Below are 18,930 nucleotides of genomic sequence, written 5' to 3' on the forward strand. Positions count from 1 at the left end.
TGTCTGGCCACTAGGTCTTCCATAATTTTTGCAAATAAATGAGTATTTGCTATAGGATGATAGTTACAAGCTTACATTGGATCTAAATTAGGGGACTTCAAAATAGGCTTTAATAAAATGTTACCCAGACTACAAGGGAACTGGCATATAGCCAATGATCAACTACTGTGGTATAAAGCCATATCTTAAAAGATGGTGCAGGGGAACATAGTGACATTTTGGAGCAAACATTTAACTCACAACATGATTTCGATAATTTTTCATATAAAATTGAAAATTGCTTCATACCTGGCTCCACAAAATTTGACCATACTCGATCAACTGGTACAGTTGTCTCTGTAGATGAATTTATAACCGTTGACTTAAATAACTCTTCTGAAATGGGTGTTAATTGGTCCAGAAGGAACCCAATTTTCTCCTGGAAAAAACTTGCAAAATCATTCGCAGTTGGTTCAAAAGAGGGAACCCGTCATAGGATTGAAGACAGTTCTGGCTTAACTAATGAGTTAACAATTTGAAACAATTGTCTAGTATTTGAGGTTGAAGCGGCAATTAAAGAATCAATAATCATGTTTTGTCCTGTAAAATACTGGCCTATCCAGTCTTCCCATTCATACTATGTACTATCTCTTCCTCTCCCTAAGAGATCCCACACTTTCTTGAATTTTACAATGTTCACCTCCACTCTCTCCACCGGGAGGCCATTCCACACATCCACTAACCTTTCCGTAAAGAACAGTGCTGGGCAGACTTCTAAGGTCTGTGCCTTGAGAATGGCAAGGACAAATCAAACTCAGGTATACATATAAAGTATATTGTTAGATTCCTCCTGAGTCGATCCCCTTTCACCTTCACCCTATTCCCTCACATTCCAGCTTCCTTTCAGTTGAAAGAGACCTGCCTGCTGTGCATTTATGCCATGGAGGTATTTAAACATCTGTATCATATCTGCTGCTGTTGATAACTTTTTGAAGGTGCAGTCTCCAGAATGCACACAGTATTCTAAATGAGGTATCACCAGTCTTATATAGGGACATCTTCACCTCCTTTTTCCTGTTGGCCATTCCTCTTCCTCTGCAACCAAGCATTCTTCTGGCTTTCACCATTGTTTCGCTCTACTTTCATGCACCCCCTATATTGTACCTCTTCCTCGGATTTTTGCAGCCCAAGTACCTGACCCTACATTTTTTAGCATTAAATCTTAACTGCCAATTTCTGGCCCATTCTTCACACTTTGCTAGGTCACTCCTTATATTATTCACACTAGAAGAGGACATGCCCAGATGTTTTTTTTTTTAAGTTGACAGGGGAGTGGGGACGCACAGTACATATTCCTGTGTATTGCATACTTGCCCTTTCGTCCGTGAACCATATTGATAGGAGAGACTATATTGCATTTGGCTTATGGTAGTCCCTGCATTACAGAGCATATAAGCAAGGTGATTTGCTTTCTGTGGCATCCTGGGAGAAGATTCTGTAGCAAAGCTAAAATATTTCTGCTGGGGTTCTGTGACACATTTGTATAAATCTGCTGTCATGAAACAAACTTACAAAAATATGGCTTGTATTCTTCAGATTCAACTGCAGCAGCCCCTGTCCTTGTCACTGCTCATCAGCTGGATGTCACCCTGACAGATATATGCACAATGCTGCTCTCCATAGAAAAGATAGCAGCAGGGTCCCATGGAACACAGGACTGAGAGTTAATGAAGCTCTGCCCATGGGCCAGCTGTGTTTGAAAAGGAAATTAGTGACTGGGAGCTGCCGTGGGGTAGGGATGGAAAAATTCCCAAACAGATAATGTCTGTGCAGAGACACAAACAATGCCAAATAACAGAAAAACTCTCTGAAAAATAATGTGCCAATCTACAGTAGCAGGATCGGGTTAACTCTCAAACGCTGTTAAACCATTATTTATATGATAATGTATATAAAAGACCCCTCGGTATCACTGGAAATCAACTAGCACTCACTGGTGCCCATAGTAGGCTCCTATGGGTTAGTTGGTGCTCCAACTCCACATCTTTGGGGTTCTTTAAGGAGTTCACTTAACAGAAAACCCAGTTTGTGCTCTGTCCAGCGGTACTAGAATTCAAATGTGCCACCAAGGTGTATTAAATAACTCTTCCTGCAAACTACAAAAATAGTCCTGCTGGTGTTCATTGACACGTTATTTTTCAGAGAGTTTTCTGTCACTGACATTTCGTATGTTGCAAACAACAGCCCATCCCTTATTGTGGGGACTGAGTGCATTCCAGCTCTCACTACCAGGCTTACTGGAACTCTGCGGGAGGGTGGGGCAGGAAGGAAGATAAATGGAAGGGAGGGGGGGAATGAGCCAGGTTTATCTTCCGTTCTTGAGGGCTGACACAGGCTAGCCTATGATTCTACTATCACATTTTAAAAAGTCATTTTTCAATGGAAAATCAATTAAAAAAATAAAGGGCCTTTTTACCAAGCAGCGCTAAAATGTGGCTTGTGAAGCCCCAACTCAGGTCTTTTCCATGTGCTGAGGCCACTTTTACACTGCCGGTAAAAGGCAGAATTTTCCAATAAATGGCCATATTCTAATTTCTCCATTAGGGAAATAGGACTTGATATACTGCCTTTCTGTGGTACTTTGCAACTACATTCAAAGCAGTTTACATATATACTGGTACTTATTTTGTACCTGGAGCAATGAACAGTTAAGTGACTTGCCCACAGTCACAAGGAGCTGCAGTGGGAATTGAACCCAGTTCCTCAGGATCAAAGTCCACCACACTAACCACTAGGCTACTCCTCCACATTAGTGCATCTCCATTAGCACCTGAGCCCTTACCTCCACCTATTTTGTAGGCAGTAAGTGCTCATGCACTAATCCTGTGCTAATCAGTTATCGCGGCAATGCCCATGAGCTAACCAGTTAGCATAACTGCATCCACTATCCACCCCCAAACACGTGGGTAGCGTGCACCGATCCTGAAATTACTGCGGGACACCTGAGTAAAACATTTTAACCTGCAGTAAGCACGTGTTTGTTTTTACTGCAGCTTAGTAAAAGGATTCCAAAATATTTCCTGAACTGTTGTGGGCATGCAAATAATTTGTTTTCTTTCTTTTCTTCCTGAAACATTTCTATTTCTGTTGCCTGTCTCTCTGTCTGTCACCCACACAATCTGTCCCACCTGTCTCTCCTCCTACAGGTACCTTTGGTTCTCCTCTGGCCTCTTTCCCTGCTCTCCCTCTCTCCTCTCCTCTCTCAAAGCTGTGGCAGGCTGGGATGCTTGAGGATAAGAGAGGCTGGCAAAGACAAGAAAATACAATTTCTCAGGCAAGTAGATGAGACAAGGACCAAGTAACTTTTGGAAGCCACAAAGTTTGAAATCCAGATGTGCTTTGGGCTTTTAATAGTCCTCTTTGCTCTTGAAATTAAAGAACCATTTTTTTTCTTTTCTTTAGGATGCAGCCAGCCTGACTCTATAATAGGCGACCTTGAATGTATGGGGGTGTGTCTCAGCAGGCTTTTCCTTTTAAATTTAAAATAAGCACCACAGGCATGAACAAAAGCGGTGTATGGGTTTTCTTTTTAAGCCCCAAGGACAGGCTCTTCAATTTAGAAACTTTGTTCCAGGGTGTTTCTGTTGGATCCTCTCTCTCTTTTGAAAATTTCCTTTGCAAAGGCTTATGAAAGAAGGAACTGGGGTTGTGCCTATGGTGTTGAATGCTTCTCCGTCTCCTAACCATGACAAAATCTTAAATATTCTGGTACTGTCATTTTTGGCTCATTTCCTCCTGCCCTGAGGAAGGGGGTTTTAATTCCAAAAGCTGGTCAAACATAAAAAAGATATCAACTTATAGTCTTTTTTTTTTTTGTTTGCTTTTCTCGTTAACTTTTATTTCTAAAGTTTCCACTATCACTGTGCCTTTCACTATTGGAGACACTTTGGAGACCAGTTATGAAAGGGGAACTCTCCATGTTGAGTATGATGGTGGAGTATTCTTAAATGGGAAAATCAGAGGGTATTGTATCACAGTGAACCTATTTTTAGGTGCTAAGAAGGTGTCTTGCTGGAGTCTATTCTAAAAAAGGAACGTAGACGCCACTTTCCTTCACAGCAGGGGTGCTCGGTGTCGGTCCGTGAGGGCCACAACCCAGGCGGGATTTCAGAATTTCCACTATGAGTATGCATGAGATCTATTTGAACACAGTGCATGCAAACAGATCTCACACATACTCATTGAGGAAATCCTGAAAACCCAACAAGAGTTGCAGCCCTCGAGGACCCACATTGAGCATTCCTGCTTTACAGAATGCTAGCATAGCTGTGCAAACACACAGGTATAATTTAGGTGCGCCCACTTAAGCTTGTGCCTAGATTGCCAAGAAATGTGCATAAATTACAATATTCTATAATCCAGGGGTTCCCAAACCCGGTCCTGGAGGCACCCCAGCCAGTCAAGCTTTCAGGATATCCACAATGAATATTCATGAGAGAGATCTGCATGCAATACATCCACTGCATGCAGATCTCTAAGGGGCCCTTTTACTAAGCCTGGCTACCACGTGGCCCGGCCGATAATTTCATTTTTCACGTGTGTCCACTACGTGTGCAGGAACATTTCCGGCGTGCCGCACTAACCGGGCGGTAATTGGCAGTGTATGTGTGCTGACGATTACCGCCTGGCTAACACGCGAGACTTTACCGCTAAGTCAATGGGTGGCAATAAGGTCTCAGGTCCAAAATGGGCGCACGCCAATTTTTATTTTGCCGCATGTCCATTTTCGGCCAAAAAAGGGCCCTTTTTGCAGGTGCGATGAAAAGTGGACCTACACTTGTTTTATCTGTTTTATCTTCTGCAGATCAGTGAAAATGATTTTTGGTGAGGGGTACAGTATGTTGGAGATACTTTATTGATGCATAGAAAGATTTTTTAATATAATTATTATTATTGTAATTTTCTTACCAGTATCACTGGAGCAGAGCAGTGTATTTTCCCAGGGGACTTCAGTAATGCTCCTGTCTGCCTGCCAGTCCCCCTCACCTTATTTAGCCCTGTTGAATTTGTGGGAATTGTTTTCTTAATGGCTCCTCAGCCACTCACAGCCCACAGTCATGCTGTCTAACAATTTCAAAACAAGAAATTTTGTCAGACTTGCCATGTTTGGATGCTTTAAACCCTGTTCTGTGGAAGTCTCGGCAGCCATTTTGAAACAGCGCTGGCAGCGGCATCGCCAGGCAGGAAAGATTGGGCTTCTTTCTCGCCCCGAATTGGCCACTAGACCACCAAGGCATGATAAGGTAGGGGTGGGGAGGACAAATTGAGGCCCGCCAGCACCAGCCTGCTGCCCACTTACCCGTAAACGCGGACAAACGGGCAGGCTGGAAGAACCCATCCGGACGTCTTGTAGTGTCCTCAAAAAATGGACATGTCAGATAAAACCAGACATATAGTAACCCTATCAAAAGCAGAGGTGTTGCAAGGTAGGAGTGAGGTGCATTGACAGAGCTGTGTATTTCTGTACTAGAATAACAGAGTTAGAATGAGGTATACTCTCTGGCCTTTTTCAGTGAGGTTTGAATAATGGCTAACTTGTATCTCAGGCCTTTGCTCTAACTACTAGGCCACTCCTCCACTGCTCTTTGCCTATGAGAAATACATTTTTGTTCCCCCAAGATTGCAACGTCAGGTTTGGCAAACCCTCAGCTTCTTAAAACCAGATTAAAAGCACAAGAATCAGGAAGTAATTTCAGAAAAGAGGTTTTAAAACACCACAAACTAATTAAATTAAAACTCCAGCCTCAAAACAAATAAAGAAAATATTACCCACAGAGGACAATAGGAAGGCGAGGCAGTACAGGCCGGAGAGACTTCTGTCCAGCTTACAAAGGCACTTTTTGACTTCAGGGCCTGTATTGGGAAGAGTCATTTTCCACCCACTTTCTATGGGCTGAACAATTAAACACTCCATGGCTGCTGAGCATATAGAGGAAAGCAGGCTTTTTCATGTGTCCCTTTGATAGATGGCCCTCAGCACTCATGTAAAACTTTAACCATTTACCCGGGTGGGACTGACTGGGTAGGGGTTTCTCCCAAAGGCAGTCATGCACAGAAAGGAGAACCGAGTCAGGAACATTGTAATTTACTGTCAGTTTTTCCCACATTGTGGTTTGGGGACCTTGTTTGTTTTTGCATTCCTCTATCCTGAGAATCATTTCTAACCAATATCATTCAGATATGAAATGTTAAATTGCAGTGTTTTTACCCACCTCTGCTCTAAAGAGATGCTTTGCAGAGCTGTCATGTTTCCCAGTTCCAGGAGGGAGATTTTAGGCCAGTTCTGAATTTCAGACAGCCTCATGTGCATTGTGGGACCTGCAGCACTGATCTCTATGGGAGGAATCAGGGTCTATATATACCACACTGCTTTGGGATGCAAGTTCAAAACCAGTACTGGCCAAAATGTTTCCTCATGAAACTGCTATTGGGCAGCCCTGCAAAAGATCTGTCAATTAGTAGTAGGATTTCTGTTTCACTCCAAGTCAGTCAGAAAAAAATGATCCATTCCTGGTTTATTTCTAGTTTATGTATAGTCTCTAGCCTGTTCCTTATTATAAGGACAGCAAAAAACAGACAGTGGAGATGACCAAAGACCAGGGTGTGACCAAAATGTGTCTTAAAAACTTTAATAAATAAATTTACATAAAACCATGTGAAGGGAGTGCATAACCATGGTAGGGACTCAACACGGACAGTGTTTCAGTGATAACTCCTGCCTCAGGAGTTCACGGTATGCCAATCTTAGGAAAAAATAAAAATGGCTCTGTCCCTTAAGAAAATATATAGTAGTAACACTGAGTAAGATTGTACCAGCAGCATTCTTTCTCTACTGACTTGGCAGTTGGCAATTTTGCTTGGCGACTGTCCTTAGAAGTGGGTTGACTTTTTTTTTTATTGGGGGATGGGTAGTTTAGTGGTTTCTTTTTATAGGGTGGTGGAGTTTGCTTCAGAGTTATATATGTTAATCAGAGCTCCTCAGTGCTTTAAGGGAGAAAGTTATAGAGCCAAGAGTTTCTCTAGCCTAGTGGTCCTCTCAGCCTGTTCCCTTAGACACACCTTGCCAGTTGGGTTATTGCAGAGAGAAAATGGAATATGAAATCCAGGATGTGTCTATTGTCAGACAATGAGATGAACCTTGCCTGATATCAGCTTGTGGCATGATGCCATCAGGTATAAAAAGAGCACATGCTACACTCCGAATTTACATTTTCTTTGTCCGTAAGTGAGGCTAACTAGTGAGTTGATGGCTTCAGTCTGCTTTTAAGCACAAAAAATTTCTAACATGGAATTCACTTTTTTTCAAACTGAGTTTGGCCTTTTTTCTTACACTTTTGAGTCCCCAAGCAAAAATTAATTCTATGTAAGATGTTTGTCCTTAGTCTGAAAAATCCTTTGCTTTGTCTAGTATGAAAAGGCAGCGTATAAAGTTCTAATAAACATAAACCTAATCTTCTCTGAAAGCTAAATGCAGCTGAACTGTTCCAGTAAGCTCTTCCTAAGGCCCCGCTCTCCAGAATACTTCACTGGAGCGCAATGCTGATTATAAGGAAAACAAGTTGGGCAGCATTGGCTACGTGAATAGACTGGAAATGGGAATTGGAGAGGAAACTGCATATCCTAACTTCAGAAATCTTGTACAAATGCAGAAAAGCCACTTCCTAGTCCCAGAGTACACAATCCAGTTCTTTCTAGGCAAACATTTTGGGGGTAATTCTCTAAAGTTAGGCGCTGGAATGATGCATGCTAAGCACAATTTGATATCAACAATTACGCATGCAGTTGCTTTATAGAATACTAGCAAAGTCTGCATTTATGCGCCTAACTTTAGACGTAACCACTTCCACCATGTGCATTAACTGACTGTATTCAATCACCTGAGCAAACAAGTGCTGGACACGCCCCTGACCTGCTTATGCCCCTCCCACATCCACACCCCCTTGCAGTTGCATTCTATAGAATTTGCTATATAATTGCACCTTAATTTCCGCTTGGAAATCGAAGCATATTCTACTACAATGTGCATAACTTAATTGGTTAGTTAGCTACTCAGAGCCGCTATTTGGATGCTAACAAGCAATGATCAGCACTAATTGGCATTAATTAAGATTTACATGCACGAGTCACTAGGTGTATTCTGTAACATGATGCATGTAAATTCCAAGTCGCATAGTTGAAAAGGAGGCATGGTTATGGGCGTGGAATGGACGGGTCATGGGCGTGTTAAAAATCTATGCGCATTATTATAGAATACACAATTTATGCCAAGTAAAACATGGCCTACATGAATGTGACCAAATTTGGTCATGTGGAGAGGCACTTGGCATATTCTATAATACCATGTGGAAATTTAAGTGTACTTTAGAGACTATGTCTAGACGTATATTTTTACCATGCAGATTTTTCAGGTGCCATATACAGAATCTAGCCCTAAGCTTATAGAATACCAACTAATAAGTGCAGTTTTGCACAGACCCACTAATTTTAGCGAATTATTGATTAACACCAATTAGCGCCTAATTTATCAATTAAGTTAATGCACATAACTGGCAATATTCTATCACCTGTGTACATAATTTTGTGCACAAGATTATAGAACTAGGGGGTTCGTGACTGCATGACTTCTCTTGTAGAGTGCCATGTTTGTCGGGAGCCATCGTTGCGTATGGACATTGTTGAGCTGCTTAAACTTATGCAGTACTATTCTGAATGACTACTTTGGACCTTTTTTTATTTTGTTGAGAGTTCAGTTTGACCCCTGAGGCAGGCGCAGTTCGCACCGAAACACGGCCCATGTCGGGTCAATCAAATAAAAGGCATCTCCATTGTTCCATTCTTGTAGGCTCTTTTGTGCTTTTTTTTTTTTTTTGCTGCTTTGGTTTGTGTACTTTTGGATCCTATCTTTTGTGTTTACTGTATGTATATTAATCAGAATTGATAGATCCTGAGTCATTTTCAGCTCATCTACTACTATAATTGTTTTTGTGTAGTAGCCATTAAACCTGACCAATGTGATTTCTCTTGGATACCCAAAGGATTACATTAGCACACTGCACATTTTGATACTATAAAAGGTATTAGCATGAATGACAGTTCAATAATTTCTTAGGCTCAGAAGAGCTGCTCAGTGTTAACAGTATAGCAGTTTATCTCTTTGTTTCACTAAATGTTCATGTCTTCACTTTTCTTGCTGCCTTCCAGGATGAAACAAGATATGGTTCCAGCCCCCTGGCTATGCTAACAGCAGCCTGCAACAAGTTTGGAGGTTCGAGCCCCATCCGAGATTCAGCAACTCCTGGGAAAACTGGGAACAGCTCTGTGAAGAAACTTTATAGCCTCAGCTCTGACCTGTCTATTGCCAAAAGCAGAAGCTCTGACATCATGGGGGACTCTTACACTGCTACCTACCCCAGTGGGAGCGGCTTAATGTCCCCCTCTGCCAGCCCCCAAGCTTCCACCACCTATAGCACTGACTACAATCCGTTCTCTCACTCCTTCCCAACATCCTCTGCTTCTCAAGATCCATCTCTCATAGTGTCCAAGGGGCACCCCTCAACAGACTGTCTGCCCAACGTTTATACTTCTTTGGACATGGCACATCCATATGGATCCTGGTATAAAGCTGGCATTCACCCTGGCATTTCCAGCAGCTCAACCAATGCCACAGCCTCGTGGTGGGACATGCATTCCAACACCAACTGGCTGAGTGCCCAGCCCCAGTCAGATGGCCTGCAGCCCTCTCTTCAATCCATGCCAACACAGAATCCCATCAATGCTCAGCTACCCAGCTATGGCTCTGATTTTACCACTCTGAACCCTGCCTCCTACCCAGCCGTCGGGATCACCTCCTCATCTCACCTCCTTCCCTCTGGCCAACACATGTTGTCCCAAGACATGTATAAGCCCAAGCCAGTAGCCAACAACTCACTGATGGATGGTTCCATTGGACTTAAATCTCCCAGAGGGGGATCCTACAGCAGTACAACAGGCAGGTCATCTTGTGACTGCCCCAACTGCCAGGAACTTGAGCGGCTGGGAACATCGGCAGCCAGCCTGAGGAAGAAACCCATCCACAGTTGCCATATCCCTGGCTGCGGGAAGGTCTACGGCAAAGCATCCCACCTGAAAGCCCATTTGAGATGGCACACTGGAGAAAGACCATTTGTATGCAACTGGCTATTCTGTGGGAAGAGGTTCACCAGGTCAGATGAGCTAGAGAGGCATGTTCGAACCCATACCAGGGAGAAGAAGTTTACCTGCCTCCTCTGTAATAAACGCTTTACTCGGAGTGATCACCTCAGCAAACACCAGAAAACGCATACGGAGGCTGGGGGCATCAAAGCCACTGAGGGAGAGCATGAGAGGGATGAGGTGGGCGTGGCAGCGACTTCTCCATCCAATGGCATACAGGACAGCTTGGCCAATGGGGAGGAGAAGGCCAGCAGGAGCCCGGAGCAAAGCAGCTTACTGGAGATCTAGACACAAGCAGAAGCACCCACTTACCTGCATGGTCTCTTCCTCTCTCAGGCAAACCTGCACATTGTCTCTGCTCCTATCCTTGCAACAGCCCAACCTTGCTTGACAGTCACAGAAGCTTGAATTCCATTTCTTCTAGAGGCTGTCCTGTCCAGGGATTGGCCACATCTTTATGCCCAGCAAGATACTTTGTGCTCAGACATGTCGACTCCAGCTGCAGGAGCTCAATTGCCCTCCCTCTCCATTCCTCCCCTATCCTTCATATACTTTCAGGGGTCTTCTAGGGGAAACAGTACCTTTTTCTGCCCCTTAAACCCCCATCTAACTACATGACATTTCAGATTCACGGTTCCCCTTGAGTTCTGATCTTTATTCATATCCACTTTCAATGAGAGGGGGGAAGAATTTACCTTTAACTGCTGAAAAAAACACCAGATATTCAGCCCCACAGCCTTTGAAGAAGAACAAGAAATGACGGTCAGATTAGACTACAGGGGAAAAAAACAAGGGAAAGGGGAAACATTGATGTTCAGGTGATGCTGAAGAGTATTAAAAAATTATTAATGAAGAATAGCTAGGGCCCATATTTTATTCATGAACTTTTCCCTTCTACCGCCAATGAAGGAGTAAGGGGAGCGACAAGGCACAAGAAAAGAAAGTAATTTCTGGATGAGCTGGGCAGAACAAGGTGTCTTCTCCCGGTATCACTGGACACTTCCCAAAGAAGGGAGGACTAAGCAGGGACAAACTTTGGTTTCTGTCATTTATTTAAGCTATAAATTTGTATTAATTCTATTTATGGTTTTAAGTTATGTGACCACAAATTTAATGGGACCTCTTAACGATGAAAAAGGACCCACAGCTGAGGCTGAAATAGCTGCAAAGAGGCTGGAAGTGACTGAATTTCTTCTATGTTTTTAATGTGCTGGGTTATGAAACTCGGTTTGATATTTATCTCCTGTTCACAGAATATTATCAAATGCAGCATGGGGAACGGGGCATGTGTGTAGAAGACAGCCAAAGGGAAAGAGGTTTGTTGTAGCTTTAGTGAGAGCCGTCTGGTCTCACCAGCAGATATTTTAATTTAATAATTTTAATTACAGTGAGTTTTTTTGGTATATTTTGTTTTAATTTGATGGTATTATGGTACTCAGTGACTTCTCATTATTTCTCTGAAAGGGATGCTGTTGACCACCGAGGAGTCTGGGGGGAAAAACTTGTTTAAAGATGTTGCACCTTTTATTTTTTTCTTTCCTGCGGGTAATATATCCAGGTTTTCAATCTTGGTGGTGCACAGGAGGCATTTCTTTGAACAGGGTGCCCACATGTAGGAGCGATATTGCACAGAGAGGCCCAGATTCAGTATATAACGTTCAAAAATCAGTGTTCAACACCATTTTATAGAATAGCATTGAGTGCCAATTTTTGGGCATAAATTTGGGCGCCAAGATTTATGCCTGTTAAAAACCAGGTGTAATTCCCAGTGCCCAATTTGGGCGCACATCCCGTGCAAATTTGAGGAACACCCCTGACCAATGTTTCCTCTATGGAGTGACCGGGTGTGTGCAAATATTTTTTCGTGTGAGCAACTAGTATTAAAAACCAACAATTTTTGAGCACCAGTGTTAACAATGCATTTCTGTATATAGCACAAAAACCCATTTCTGTGAGCAACCATGTAAAATTTGTGAGCGACGCTCCTAAAATGTATGAGCAATCGCTCATGCACTCTGCTTAGAGGGAACATTGCCCCTGTCCCACCCATTCACCTCCCATGGCCACACCCACTGTTGAGTTGTGTGCTGTGGGATTTGTGCATACATTATTATAGAACTAGTAAAAAAGGCCCGTTTCTGTACGTAATGAAACGGGCGCTAGCAAGGTTTTCCTCAGAGTGTATATGTTTGAGAGAGTGTGTGTGAGAGTGACTGTGTGAGAAAGAGTGAATGTGCGAGTATGTGTGTGTGACAGAGAGTGTGTGCCAGGGTCCCCCCTCCCTCTGAGTGTCAGGGTTGTCCCCCTCCCTCTGAGTGTCAGGGTTGTCCCCCTCCCCCCTCCGAGTTTCAGGGTCCCCCTCCCTCCCAGTTCCATGGTCCCCCCCTCCCTCCCTCCCTCCCAGTTTCAGGCCCCCTCGCTACTACTCACATGGCGCCAGCTCCCATTTCCGGCCACTGCTGCTTCTCCTGTTGAGCAGCAGCGGCCGCTACAAAAACAAAACAACCGGAAATGTTTTTTAAAAATGAGTGCGGCACCACAGGCAGCCATCAGGCATTGGCTGTCGGCTCTGCAGCCGCTCCTCTCACCTCTCATTTCGCTGTGCTCCTCCGGGGTCGTACTCCAGGGGCAGTGACGTGAGAGGCGAGAGGAACGGCTGCAGAGCCGACAGCCAGCTGTGAGTGACGTCAGTCTGGCTACGGAGCCTAGCTCAGCAACGCTGAAGGAGCCACGGACACAGGCAAGACATTAGAACGTTGGTGGTGAGAATTATTATATAGGATAGTGCATAGCAAGATCTGCACACAAATCCAAATTGGAGCCAATTAGTGCCAATTAGCTCCAAATTATTGGCACTAATTGTCTCGTTAGGCAAGTTACTTGGGTGCACATCTTCAATCAGCACCCAATTTTGGGCACTATATATAGAATCCAGGAGATAGTGGCCTATTCTACAGCAGCACTTAGGGCCTCTTTTACAAAGCCATGCCATCGATTCCCTGGTGCGGCAAATGAGAGGAAGCCCATTAATTTGCTGTGGGCTTTCTCTCATTTGCCATGCGGGAATTGCTAGCGTGGCTTTGTAAAAGAAGCCCTAAGTTTTTTATAGAATACTAGCATAAATATGGCCGCACACATTGACACCAGGTCTAGGGCTGGCATACATGGGCATGCCTAAATATGGCATGGACACATGTAATTGATAGTATTTTCCTTCCCCCCCCCCCCCCCTGTGAACGCCCTCTTGCATTTATACATGTAATTACAGAATAGCGATTAGGCGGGCTACTTCCATTAATGCGCATAAATGGACACATACCCTTGTAAATGGCAGAATTCTTGAAATTAAAGTGTGCAAATGGTGTTTAAATGTAGGCTGCACCCTGTTATAGAATGAGGGAGCAGAGTCCAGGCTGAGGGAGGGGTGGTCAGGGCACGAGTTACTAAAAGGTGCTACCCTGTTAGTGCATGCTGAAGCCATTAACATGCATTATTAGTTAATAGGTCCCATTACATAAAATGGATCTGTGGTAAATACTAATGTGATAGTGCCTTTGAGTAAACCGAGCTCTCAGTGTATAAATAGTTTACCAGTTGTAGGACATTAATTACATAAAATACAAATAAAATCCCTTAAAACTAGTAGAATACACTGGTATGAAATACAGTTAGATTTTTTAGCATCACTTGCTGATCTAATAATTTCCTTTTATCAATGATGTCATGTTCACAAGTAGCACATACAAGATTCCACCGAACTGTCATACAAATAGCTTCACAACCTTTCCAGTGGACCAAGAACTAACTAGCAATTTCTCCTTTGTTTAAGGGCCACATTTTCAATCTGGCATCACAGTCTTTTGAATACTGTCAGCGTCTTTTGAACTGGAATACAGGGATCTGTGGGAGCAGCAGTGGCATTCCGACCCTAGCTGACACCCGGGGCGGATCGCCGATGCGCCCCCCCCCCCCCCCCGGCGAAATGACACTCCCCCGGGTGCACGCCGCTGGGGGGGTGCCGCGGCGCGCGCCTGTTGCCCTGTCTCCGAGTTCGCAATTCGCATGTGTTCACTGTTCCCTCTGAGTCTGCCCCGGAACAAACCTGTTCCGGGGCAGACTCAGAGGGAGCAGTGAACACATGCGAATTGCGAACTCGGAGACAGGGCAACAGGCGCACGCCGCGGCACCCCCCCAGCGGCGTGCACCCAGGGCGGACCGCCCCCCCTTGGTACGCCACTGGGGAGCAGTGTTTCTCAAACCAGTCAGAATGCCCCCAATGAATATGTATGAGAGAGATTTGCAAACAATGGAGGCAGGGCATGCAGATCTCTCTCATGCATATTCATTGTGGATATCTTGAAAACCTTGTTGGTTGGGGGTGTCCTGCGAACTGGGTTAAGAACCCCTGTTTGGGAGCATACTTGTTTCTGGGAACATTGCAACTTTTTTTTCAAGAGCTCCTCCCTTCCTCCCATGCTGCCAGTTTCTCAAAAAGGTAATAGCAGTGTCAGATTCTCCCAGTTTTTGTCTATTTTTCTTGCCAGAGATCTGCCATGTTCGCTGAATTTTTATTCAAACAGATATATCAATATTTACCTTAGTCCACTGTGAATTCCCTTATACCAGGGGTGGGCCACCTCAGCCCTCGACGGCTACAACCCCATCAGGTTTTCAAGATTTCTGCAATGAATATGCATGAGACGTATTTGCATACAACAGAAGCAGTACATGCAAATCAATCTCATGAATATTCATTGTGGCAATCATGAAAACCCAACTGGGTTGTGGCCCTCGAAGACCATGGTTATCCACCCTACCATATCCACAGAATTCTTCATTAAACCTAGTTTCCAGATCCTCAAAAAAAAAACCAACAACGTGGTTTAACATTTTTAGAATATTTGTTTTTGTTCTATTGCCTTCTTCTTTTTCTTTTTAAAGGAAATTGAATCTTTGTCGTCAGACCTCCCAGATAATCTCTCTGTGGTTTGGAGCAGTTGCTCGGAAAGCCAAAGCGCAAGCAGGGTTAAATTATTCCAACTGTGTCTTTGGAAGTGCAGTGCGTTGAGGCTTTATTCACTTCTTCCTTGATCTATCAGAAGCGATCATTAATATGGCATTAGACCTGAGGGTTCTGCGAGCCTTGGTTTGAAGATGTTTTAAGCATGAAAAAGTAGTATGTAAGAAGCACACTTGGAGCCATACAATTTTGCATTCTCAAAGAACTTTATTTACAGTTCCTGTCTGGGCAGCAAGTTTGACTTAAAGCAGCTCTTGCTATACATGCCCAGTATCTTAGTGAAAATAAGTTTTACAAAAGTTTACTGCAGAGAAAATGTGGACCCTGAAGGTCAGGATGTGTTCTCTGCAAAGTTGCCATCAGTTCCTCCTAACAGTTCCTTTCAGTACATCCATGAGACACTAAGGAATTTCCCTCATTTTTCCCTGACTCCCATCACCCTTCTAAATAATTAAAAAAAAAAAAAAAAAAAACCTGCCATCAGAAACCTGTTACAAAGGGCTCTTGAGAATGAGGTGACTGTTTTGGTAAACAAGATTGTGTCTGCCTGACAAGAGAGCAGGGACCCACTAATGCTGTGTGGCTGGGTGACATGTAATATTAGAAGAGTCTCTGGCTTTAGATAGCGGTCTCTAAGAGCTACAGTACCATATTTGCCTAGTTGTCAGCATACCCTACCTAAAAGACTGAGGTGACTCATAGGGTTGCCACCTCACCAAATAGACAGATCCAGTCTCTCATTTGGTCTTCTACATGCAGGGAGATGTTGTTCTCTTCTAATTTCTGTATGAAAATCAAATTAGGACTACAGCTCCATGCTGGGGTTACTGGACCCACCTGTTCCACTGCATGAGGTAGCAACTGTAGGCCAGGCCAGTCAGACCTGGAGTTGCTAATGAGGGAGGTTCTGTGACTCTCATTCCCTGTCATAAAGACTTTACTGCTTCCTAAGGGATGTCAGTGATGTCTCTATAGGCTAGCGGTTCCCAACCCTGTCCTGGGGGAACCCCTATCTGCAATGAATATTCATGAGTTAGATTTGTATTCAATGGAGGCAATGCATGGACATCTAATCATGAATATTCATTGTGGATATCCTGAAAACCTGACTGGCTGGGGTTCCTCCAGAACAGGTTTGGGAACCACTGCTGTAGGCAAATGAAATGGGAAGGAAGGAAAATGATTTTAAACCAGGGTTTCTCAACCCAATCCTCAGGATATGCCTAGTCAGTCAGGTTTTCAAGATACAATGAATATGGATGAGATAGATTTGTGAAGGTAGAATGTGCAAATCTTTCTCATGCATATTCATTGTGGATATCCTGAAAACCTGGCTGGCTGGCTGGATGTGTCCTGAGGACCAGGTAGAGAACCCCTGGTTTATAGTGCTCAGAATGATCTTGGCATTGAGGAGAGATGGGAGGCAGGACAGACACATTTTCTAAAGGAGCCCTAAAAATCTTCCTTATGAACATTTTGGGGATGCTTCTGGTGGTTGTGTGTCTTTTATAAATTATTCGTGCAGAACTTAATATCAGATGCCAAGCCAGCCAAGGCCATTGCTGAGCTGGTCTGTCCTGATCCTATAGGCTCATACATGCCAGTTTCAAGGCAGTATGGGATTAGCACAGGGGTGGAGAACCATGGTCCTCAAGGACCACAACTCAGTAGGGTTTTCAAGATTTCCACAATGAATAAGCACGAGACCTATTTGCATATAATGGAACCTATACATGCAAATCGATCTCATGCATATTTATTGTAGGAATGTTGAAAACCAGACTGGGGTGTGGCCCTCAGTCACCGTGGTTGGCCATCCCTGGATTAGCAGTTCAGTAGTAGGACTATAGATTCCAGCATGCCTAGCAATAGCAACTTACAAACTCCAGCCTGGCTCAGAATGGCCTGTCTTGCATGAAGTGTGCAGGGCATTATATACCAAAAGAAAAAAAAAAGACTATATTTAACAAAATCAAGGCTCTGCAAAAAGATCTGTCTAAACATTTCATGTGGAAATTTTGCTTTAAATTATTTTTTAATTAATTCACTAATTCATGCATAACCCAACACACGAATGTTTCCAGGTCTGAACTCCGCCAAAGCAGTTGTGCTTCAAGGAGTCATTTCATATGATATGACAGTTTGTGTTCTGTTATTGAACTGTTTTTTTTTTTCTGTGTGTGTGATTTCCTCTTTTTTTTTCCGTTTAATAAAGAATAAGGAAAGGATGATGTTTAATTATGCTAGCAGTTCTTATTTTTGTAGTACTGGCAGATGCCCTGAGAGCTGATGGTTGGGGAGTAGCCTTGTGGCTGGAGCAGCAGACTGATACCAAGAAAAAAAAAAAACAGGGATCAAATCCTGCCAGTGATCCTTGTGATCTTGGGCAATTCACTTCAACCTCCATTCTCATGCTCAAACTTAGGGGCCTGTTTTCTAAGGTATGCTTTACTGCAGGGCATGTTAAAAATAAGTTGCTTATTTGGCAGCCTGACCCCAAGTGACAGTACTTCAGTACTACAACTAGGGCTTATGCAGTCACCAGGGGAGGAGTGACCAGAGATCATGTCTCCCCCTACTGGAAGAATTAATGTGTGCTTGGGTGGGGGGTTGCAGGTGCCACCAACATTTTTTCAGTAGCGGTGTGCATGGGAGGGTGTGCGTAACCCTGGTAGCGCTTTATAAATGTTAAGTAGTAGTAGTAGTAGTAGAGGCATGGCAAATGTTTAAAAACGGAACAGGGGTGGGGACTGGGGCCAGCAACAATCTTTGCAAAGGGAATGGGGGGGGGGGGGGGGGAGAGGGAGGGGGTACTACTGTTTGAAACAGACCAGGGACAGAGACACCAGCCCCTTGAAAAGATAGCAGGCCTGAGTTGGGACTCAATATCTTTGCATTGCTGTGGCTGGGAATGCATAATATTCCTGTCTGCTGCACAACAGGTAGTGAATCTTGTAAATAACCCTGCAGTAAGATAGCACACAAACGTTATTTTACCACAGGTTAGTAAATAGATGCCTTAGACTGTAAGTCCCCTAGGCCCGAGGTGGGCAACCACAGTCCTCAAGGGTCACAACCCAGTCGGGTTTTCACATTTTTCACGAATGAGATTGATTTGCATAATCCTGCTTCTATTGTATGTAAATAGATCTCATGCATATTCATTGTGGAAATCTTGAAAACCTGACTGGATTGTGGCCCTCGAGGACTGTGGCTACCCACCCATGATCTAGGGACAGGAAAATAACCTGCTTTATCTGATATAGCTTACCTTGCATTGCCAATGTAAAGGTATGAGCTAAATCTAAATAAAAAAATAAATAAAGAGGTACCTGGCACAAAGAAGTTACAAACCATGCTTCTGTTCCCCCTTCTCTAAAAGATCCATATTATACAGCTGAATGGGAGGGACAAGTCACCTTGCCTCTTCCCACATACTCTATAAAGACAGAAAGCACCTTCACAACAGATTTTGCCCGGTGGTTTCTGCAATAATTATTGGTCCCTGTGGGAAACGCGATCCAGCTCTGGGATTCTGGCATCATAAACCTTCATTTACAACTACCTGGGTGTGGAGGCTTGCCCCTGTTTTAACAGACCCACCCTCACATGGTTCCTAATCCGCTCATTGCAGCAACAGTGTTTCTGGAACCCTGCATCAAGGGCTCAGGATCCAGCCA

The 18,930-nt window shown here is 43.8% G+C and overlaps 1 protein-coding gene across 1 annotated transcript in view; it reads left to right on the forward strand.

Annotated features, from left to right (window-relative positions):
• SP7 (Sp7 transcription factor) overlaps positions 1-12,130 on the forward strand; it is a 48,802-nt gene extending 36,672 nt beyond the window's left edge. Inside the window, exon 2 of the mRNA XM_030198365.1 lies at positions 9,241-12,130. Within this exon, the coding sequence (XP_030054225.1) occupies positions 9,241-10,518 (1,278 nt within the window). The 3' untranslated portion in view covers positions 10,519-12,130. The remainder of the gene's footprint in view (positions 1-9,240) is intronic.
• The last annotated feature ends 6,800 nt before the right edge of the window (positions 12,131-18,930 follow it).

The sequence above is a fragment of the Microcaecilia unicolor genome, chromosome 3 (genome assembly GCF_901765095.1).
Source record: "Microcaecilia unicolor chromosome 3, aMicUni1.1, whole genome shotgun sequence".
NCBI classification, from domain to species: Eukaryota; Metazoa; Chordata; class Amphibia; order Gymnophiona; family Siphonopidae; genus Microcaecilia; species Microcaecilia unicolor.